Genomic DNA, 9,115 nt, shown 5'->3' on the forward strand with positions numbered 1-9,115 from the left:
TATATTTTTTTTATTTTTCTATATTTACTGTGATTGTTATCTTGTTTTGTTTTTAGCCCTGAAGAAGGCTAGAAACTCTAGCCGAAACGTCGGCACATTAAAATAAGTTAATCATACTTATTTGTGTTTTTCATTGACCGCACCCCCAACCATCTTCTCCTCACTTTATGTATATAATTAATTCCTATTTAAGTTGACTAATGGCTAATTTATGTTGGATTAAATTTTTATAAGACTTTAAGAATTTTATTTTATGTAATGTTAATTCAATAATTTATATATGTATTATTATTTTTTATAGCTTCCTGTGGTACCTCAATTCTGAATGTCCAAGAAACTCCAAAGTTTATTACATCACCAAACTATGAAGACAATTATCCAGTCAATATAAACTGCCGTTGGTTGTTGATTGGAAGCAGATTTCGGTATATTAAAATACACTTTATCGATTTGGATATAGAAGACACTTCAGAATGCAGTGGAGATAGGCTAGAAATAATGGATGAAGCCGTATGTTAATTATCTTATTTTGAACCTATTTTTGTAATCTTTTAAATGACATTATGATATTCTTTGTGTGAGTTTAAACATAATACTTCATTGTTTAGTGCTAAAAATTTTAAGGAGCTTCTATTTTATTTTTTTATTTTTTTTTACTACCAATTTGAAATTTAATCTCTACTCAATTTTGAAGAATTTTCAGTTAGTTTTAGTGTTGAAACTTTATGATTTTGTTAATAGTAACAATTTAAAAATATAAGTGCTATGGGATAGGCACTGTGAGGTGGACAGGAAACTAAGCATCAACCATAATTTTATTTATAGGTAGTTCAATTATATTTGTTTTGGAACTGTTATAATAATACCAAGAAAACATAGCAAAGCTTATCTGAAGTTATAGCTTTCTGCCAAAGATACTTTCTTTAATTTATTCTCAAAGTATGTTTTCTAATTTATTTCTTGATTATCAATTGTTGTGTGATGTAGAGAACGTGAATTTAAGGTTTGTAGTTTTTCATGTTAAACAGATTGTTTTATTATTTGATATTGGCTTATTCTTCACTGTATTCTACAATTTCAGTGTTTAAAAACTTGCATCTAAGGCATTAACCTGGATTCTAAACTTCCTAAAGATTACACTCTACAGGGATTAAAAGTTTTTTTTTTTAATAATTTATTTATTGATATTTACAACTGTATACACATATATACAACAAGTAAATTTGCTGTAGGTGACATAGTGACATGATAAAAACATGTGGAGAATCTGCCCACTGATAGAACTCCAATAACATTTCTAGAGGAGAAGATCTCGAGGCCATCTTCTTTTCAGATGCCTAGGAGGATTATTAGGTAATGAAGGAGAAGCCAGGTTAGAAACAAGTGGATTTGGGTGGTTGAGAAGTTTATTATGGAAGGAACGGTATCTGGTTCTGGCCAAATCGGCAACATATGGAATATTGAGGTTCTGATGGATGACTTGATTTGTGACAAAGTAAGGAGCATTAAGGATTTTACGAAGGATTAAAAGTAGAATCAAACAAATTAAAAATGGAGTTCCTCTAGGAGGATTTCTGTCTTAGACTTTTTTCATCAGCAATGTGCTCCCAAATAATGTTAGCACCTCACTGTATGCTGATGATATAGTCCTTTGGTGCAAGACTTCATCTTTGTCAAACATAGCCGCTAAACAAATCAGATGCTGGTCACACTTGATATCCTACTATTATTGACTCAAAATTAATACAGGGAAAACTAAGTAAACCATCTTCATCCGATCAAAAATATCCCTGAAAACAGACATCAAGAGTTAGGTGCAAGGTTGATTAAGAAGGATGACATGCCTATTTATCTAAAAACCAACTGGTTGAATTTCTGATATTAAAAAAAAAAAAAGAATCAGCTTTTTTGGATTGATAAAAAATTCTCACAACTCTAAAACTCAGTGATGCCAAAGAGGTTCTCTGATATTTTCATTATCATTCAAATCATCAGCTATAATGTTCCAGAAAATGTATAGTTATTTGAAATCCCAATTTTATTTTTTTTAATGAAATTTTTTTAAGCCACTTTAAATAACATTTTTTTTTTCAAACTTAGTTGTTTACATCAGGACCTGCTATTACTATACTGCAGGTGTCCCAAGTGTATTTTTAGATTATGATAAATGTGTGGAAAAGGGGGCTGAAAATTGTGAGACTTTTCATTCAAAAGAACACATGCATATATTTCTTTCTAGTTATAAAGTTAATTCCCTGGAGGGGCAAACTGGTTAGTGAGTTAGTTCAGAAATCTTTGTCTATAATAATATAATAAAGGATCAAATTTTGTTGGTCTCATGGCATATATAATATCGATATTATGTGCTTATCTGGTGACGTCTTCGCCGCCGCGGTGATGTATTCTAGCCGCTTCCCTCGTAGAGGTGTACGTAATATGGTAAAGACCATGAATATTCGCCTGGTTTCAGAAGAGACGTCTTTCCTCTTCAGTGGCTGGCCAGCGTGTCCTGGACTCTGGCGTGATTTTTTTTAGCCATTTAAAATAGGTATTTTTTCAAAGCCTTCCTTATTGCACACCTGTAGCCTTAAAAAAATACCTTTAAAAATGTCAGCTTCATTGGCATTGACATAGTAATATCACTGCCACATAGCTACAGAAGCTTCTGATTAAACTGTTACTGTTCTGTTCCGATGCAGCGTGATGCTATGTAGTTGAAAGCCTTCCTCAGTAAATGCTCTATCTAATACGGCAGTTCAAACTAAGCTGGTAGTTCTTGAGATGAGCATGTTCAAACAAACTCTTTAGCTATATATATTAGTATTGATAACATTATCAAATTAATTTAATTTTGATAAATGCTATTTCTGATTATTATAATTATTCACTCTAGGTATTGCCCTGGAAGTATTCAGCAGGTAACAATGACACTCATAGACTCATTTTTGAAGGAAGCCACATGTATAGAATGGTAATGTTTTAATTATAGCCTTATTTAAATATTTCACCTAATGATGAATTGTTTTGATGTTCTCATTAGCATGTTTATTGAAATGCTTTTTCTAAACCAAAAGTGTGACTGGTAAAATGGATTACTGTTATAGGAATTTTTACAAAATAAATACAGTGCACTATTTTTCATACCTTACTTCCAAATTTTGTTCAAATTAAATATTAAGAAATGAAATGAAAGTAAAGTTGTAAAGCTTTCAAAATTATCAGGATATTTAAAAAATCCAATATATTGCATAGCATTAAAAACCTGGACAGAAAATAACTATTCATTTTTATTTCAAAAGAGTTTTAATTATAATTAATTTTTATTTCCATTAAAAATAAAATATTTAAAAACATGTATTCATATATGAAAATTTTCAGTTCCAATTATCTTTTAATTTTTATTTTTAAACCTTAATATATCAATTTTTATAACTTTCAATTTTTTTTTTTCAAATTAGTTTTATTAAAAAAAATTAATCCATTTTCACAATTTTAATTTTAACCAGAATAAAATTCAGCGCCTAGTTAAAGATTTAAAAAAATATAAATATAAATAGTTTTTATGAAATAAACTGGCCATAAGTGGCAGTAGCTTCATTGCCCCGACACATTCTATCAACTATCATGGCAGTCTGACAGTGCTACTGTACTACCACTTAGCCACAGCATTATAAAATATTAAATTTTATAATGCTGTGGCTGTAAAGTGTCACCATCTAAACAGACAAATTAAAGTGCTTAAAATTCACCCACTAATTGTTAAAATTTTTATTGAAATTTAATCACTGAAAAAATCTAAATCACTTAAAACTAATTAGTCAGATGTTTTGGCATTGCTGATCAAAATTTGATTAAAGATCTCCAAAGAGGTTAATGTATTGGCACTGCATCACTTTCAAAAATTATCTTTCTTATTTATGAATGAATGGATGGTTTAGTTCATCTAACTGGAAAGGGTCTGCCATGATGTCTCTCACTGTAGCTTGGCATAACGTTTATGCTATTTAAATTTAATTTGTTTGGTTATTTTAAGATAATAGGATTTTAATAAAGTTTGTTACTTGCGTTTCATTCTTCAAGTTTATTTATTTCCATGTTAGTCAGCATGGCAGTCCATCAAATATGTGTTTTAATGTGTTCTTTCATGATTCATCATATAAATAACTATATTAATATTGATACCATTCTGTTTACAGTTAGAACCTCAACCAAGCGAGATAAACTTGTTCTGTGGAAAGAGTCATCCCTTAGACTTTTATTCAACTTTCTCAGGTAGGGTGATGCTTCGCTTTATCAGCGACTCACAGAGGACTTCAAAAGGCTTTAAAATTCAGTATAGTTTTGCTAGTGAGTATTATTTTTTCAAATTAATTAATAAACCATAAAAGAAAAATGAATAGATATTTGTTCCTTTTTACTATTTTAATTAATATTAATCTTTAACTGGAGTGTAGCAAAAACCAGCCAGCCCTCTGAGCAATTGCAGTTATTACTATTTGAATACATTGGTCTTTGAAAACCTCACATTCTATGGAGTGGTTTTTTTAACCAATTTTTTCAATTCTAATATTTGAATTTTTTTTTTAAATAATAATAAAATTATCTTTTTTCAAAGTTAATATACATGTTCCCTTGAAATAAAGTATTATAAATTATCTAAAAAGTAATTTGTATTTGATTTAAATCTGGGTATATATTTTTTAAGTGATTTCAAATACTATTGTATTGAAAGGATATTAAAAATTATAAACAATCAGATAATAAACAAAAACATCGGGAAACTTAGGACTACAAATGAGGACTGATTTACTGAAACATAGGATCTCCAGTTTCTGGTACAAAGACTAAGATAGAGATAAATAAAAAAAACTTATAACAAAAAAGATGTTTTTTGATCATTGATTGGTATCTAGTGGTCCTTATTGCCAACCCCTGGCTGCTTTGAAGTTACTAACGCATACTAACCAAGGTGGGAGTGTCAAGATTTATTCCTCAGGGCTGCCCCTGAAATTACTGCTATGTCGAGTACGTAGATTGAAGTGTTTTCAACTAGTGTTGTTTCTCTAACATGATTATAGTATAAAATTAATCCAAGAAGAAATAGAAGAAGATAACAATTATCAATGTAGTATTTACGTCGTAAATCTATATAAATGAATTAGAGCAGTTGTGCTACAATCGATGTTTTGCATCTAAGATCGAACAATGAAGAAAGGATACAAACTACTCTTTGTTTGGAGGGCGGTTGGATTGACCATGCCGGGAAACTAGGATGTCTCTCAGAAGAGGTGAGGCAGACCACCCTTTGTCTATAGTCAGTGGTAGACATCTAGAAAAAGAAGACATCAAGAGTCACCAGACATCCAAGAAGATTATTTTTTTTTTTTCCTATGCCAAAGGAGGCATTTCTGCCATTTTGTTTTGAACAGCCCAATATAGCTTTGTTCACATAACTCCTGTCTGTAATTAAGTCCACCGTTGCCGCACATATAAATATGTGATCGCCGGTCATCTCATTATCTCCACACAGGACGCAATATGAAGACTCAGGCACTCCTATTCTCTTCAGATAGTGCCGTAAATAGTCATGTCCAGTGGCCAACCTGAAGCATGCCACTGCCACCGCTCTTCCAAGAAGATTATATCATTAAAGGAAGAAAGTGACTCTTTGTTTGGATTGTTGGTGGATGAAATGTGTGTTGAAAACTAGTAGAAGACCAACTGTTTGTTTACTGTCAGAGCTAGCATCAGAAAAAGGAAACGTTGAGAACCATCAGCCATCAAAGAAGGTTATAAATTGGTTAGTTTGATGCTCCACATAGAATATAAGTATAGTAGTAAAAGTGTCTTTGTTCTGATTGTCTGGAAAACCCACCCTCAGATAAGAGTCAATAATATATATATTTTTAAATAAAATTCTCATATCTATTTCATTTAACCTCGTCATCTTCAAAGCTATATTTTAGATATGTGAATAAATAATCACTATTAAATTCCCTTTTATTTATTTTAAATAAATTTAAAATATTACGATATTCTAAAAATCTTCACGAAATTAATTATCATTGAAGATATCAAGTAACTGAGGAAGCTTGTATACATACAGTGTTACAACACTGAGAAATGTTTTTTTTAATATTTCAATCTTTCCTTTAAAATATTCAATTAAATTAAATGTTTTCACATTACAATGTTGTTTAGATATCTCAAAGCAATATGCACTTATTGTTGAACCTGTTTTTATTTTAATATATACTTATTTTTCAGGTTGTACTCATAACTACACTGCTCCCAGTGGTAGAATTATGCTGAGACCAATGAAAGATAATTGTACTATGACAATTACAACACTTGGAAATAATACTATTTCTCTATATTTTGCCTTTATTTCTATTGCTAAAGATTTTAATGAGGGCCTTTGTAAGAATAAATTACAGGTTAGTGTTCAATATCTTTTATTATAAAATATGTTGTGTTTCAATCTGCATGATGTATAATATTCTGCTTATTCTAGTTTTTTGAGGGAACAAAGAAAATAAATGAAATATGTGGCGGTTGGGAAATTCCTCCACCTATATTTACTGAAAGCAACTCTTTGAGACTTGAAGTGACAACGGTTGGAGTGTCTACAGGCTTCGACATCACTTATACTACAACTGATCAAGGTTACTTTTAATAATTTCTCTCTTTGAATAATATCATATTAATTTTTATTTTTTTTATTTTGTAATAATAGTTTTTTTTCACCATATAGGTAAAGCATTTTGTAATATTCTTTAGGTTGTAAGTAGAAGGTTTACTTTTGAGCAATTTTTGCTGAATGAATTTTCTAATTTTTTATATTTAAGTAAATCCTCAATTTAATTAATGAGTATCATCTTCACTGTTCATATAAACCTATGTATTGTTATTTTTTAAATAACATATTTTGAGTAAGAATTTCAACAAAACAATTTTACCATGTACAACTTGTACCTTTGACCAGGCAGTAATAGTAGCTAACAAGTAGATATAACAAATACCTAAATTAGAAAATTATTTATTATGCTTACTATATTAATAAAATAAGAACTAAGCCTTTAGTTCTATTACTTGTATGTTCAATACGATAGGTCTTAATTTGGTCTATCAGCTATTTAAGTCTATATGCCAATTCCAATAAAAGAACTTGGTGCTTTTTCCTATTCTATTCCTTTGTGCTATCCTCATTTTCCTAATCATCATGGATACCAACAGGAATGTTTTCATCATTTGTAAATAAAAACATTCTCATTTTGAGGGAGAAAAAACCAGACACTATGAATTCTTTTAAGATATCAGCTGGGCCATCAGAATCAGATTATTTTACTTGTCACAATCCATAATTTATTTCTCCTAGAATCTAACAAAAAAAATTTTAATAATTCAATCATCATAATAGAGTACAATTTTAGATGTTGCAAAGTTATTCAAGATTTATAAGGGTCTTCAAAATATGATATGGGAAACCCCATCAGTAGATTAAATGATACATATTTGGCCTGGTCATAGGAACAAGAACATGATGTGGTCAAAGATACTTCAGATAAAATTATATGTCATAGTATAGTTTCACGCCGTTTTCCAATTTCAGGTGCTTTTTAAATATTACTCAATTTAACTATCCTAAGTCTCCTCTTACTATTTTTAGCAAATATTTCAAAAGTGATTAAGGACTGTCGCCCCCTGGAGGTTTTAGTGGGTTAGGTCCAGCCGGGAAGAATTGTCTTCTAATATTTTTTTGTATTATGATCTCTACTATTTTGAAATTGTGATATTTCCTACATCAACCAACATACTCCCCATAAGTTTCTGTTTCAAACTAATAGGTAACTTAATAATAAATTAATAGGTAAATATGGAATTTCGTTTATTTTCAGGCTTTTTAAGCCTAATATTATGATTACTGTTTTTCTATGGTTCTTATAACTAGCCACATTTTACTGTCACTTACCTGCAAGGGTAAAAAGAGTTGTAATATAGATTGGTAAGTAAAGTTGTGTGATGCATACACCAGATTTTGTTTTATTAATTAGGAAGTAACATGTCCCTTATTTCTTAGCGTGTATAATATTTAATTTATTATTTTTTTACTTGAAAAAAATAAGTAACCTGATTATTCCAAAATTTTTGTATAATCTGTTTAATTTTGTAGGTCGTGGTTGTGGTGGAAGTTTTTATAATTTAATTGGAGCATTCACTAGTCCCATGTATCCTGGCAACTTCAGAAACTACACTTACTGTTGTTGGAAGATTACTGTACCTCCTCCTGGTGTCCCGAGCCTCTACTTTTATGGTACAGTAACATTGTTTTGTTCCTTAATGAATATATTAAAACTTTATTCTTGTAATAAATTAATCAAACCTAAAATTATACGTTTATAGAGCTTTTGTCATTATATCTTATAAAAGCTCTACCAAGCATTCTTAAATTCAAGTTTTGAATAATATCAATTAATATGTGGTATGTTTTACTTTAAGAGATCTTATGTTTGGTGGGCATGATTCTTTCATTACATCACATTTTTGCTATGATTCTGTTTAAAAATGAAGAATCCAGAAATTGAATAAAAAAAACTGTTGGATATTAAACAGTTAAAACTATTTGTTCTTTTTTGACCGCAACCCTGACCATCTTCTTCATATTTTAAAAAAAAATCTCTCTCCTGTACATCACCTGAGGCTTTTCTCTAAAATTACTGGGCCAATTTTTTTCAAATTTGGCACCAAAGTCACAGGTCACCTGAACATCATCTTCAAAACTCATAATTACCATCTGCCTTTTTGTTTCAAAATTACCATCTGCCTTTTATGATGACTGAAGAAAAATATAAAGTATTTTGAAATCATTTTCTCAAAATCCTAGAAAAAAAAAATTATTTCTTTACGAGTGGACCGAGTATATTAAAACTTGTCTAAAGTTTTCTGCTTGAAGTACTTTAATCTTTTGTATATATAATGAATTTCTGTGAAAAAGCAGGAAAATCAGCTATGGAGAAAATACCAGGTCATTCAAAAAGTCCTGTCGTTCTTTGGAGGGAAATTATAAATAAATAAATATTTTCAAATAATCACCTTTATTCATCAAAATATCCAC

At 29.9% G+C, this 9,115-nt stretch overlaps 1 protein-coding gene across 1 annotated transcript in view; it reads left to right on the forward strand.

Annotated features, from left to right (window-relative positions):
- The window catches only part of LOC106689439 (cubilin), a gene marked incomplete at its 5' end in the record, with an annotated part of 53,119 nt that overhangs the window by 38,976 nt on the left and 5,028 nt on the right, over positions 1-9,115 (forward strand). Inside the window, 6 exon segments of the mRNA XM_024359208.2 lie at positions 302-510; positions 2,894-2,971; positions 4,197-4,347; positions 6,268-6,437; positions 6,515-6,665; positions 8,174-8,314. Of these exon segments, the coding sequence (XP_024214976.1) occupies positions 302-510; positions 2,894-2,971; positions 4,197-4,347; positions 6,268-6,437; positions 6,515-6,665; positions 8,174-8,314 (900 nt within the window).

The sequence above is a fragment of the Halyomorpha halys genome, unplaced genomic scaffold (assembly GCF_000696795.3).
Source record: "Halyomorpha halys isolate HHAL.00 unplaced genomic scaffold, Hhal_1.1 Scaffold1363.1, whole genome shotgun sequence".
Taxonomy (NCBI): Eukaryota; Metazoa; Arthropoda; class Insecta; order Hemiptera; family Pentatomidae; genus Halyomorpha; species Halyomorpha halys.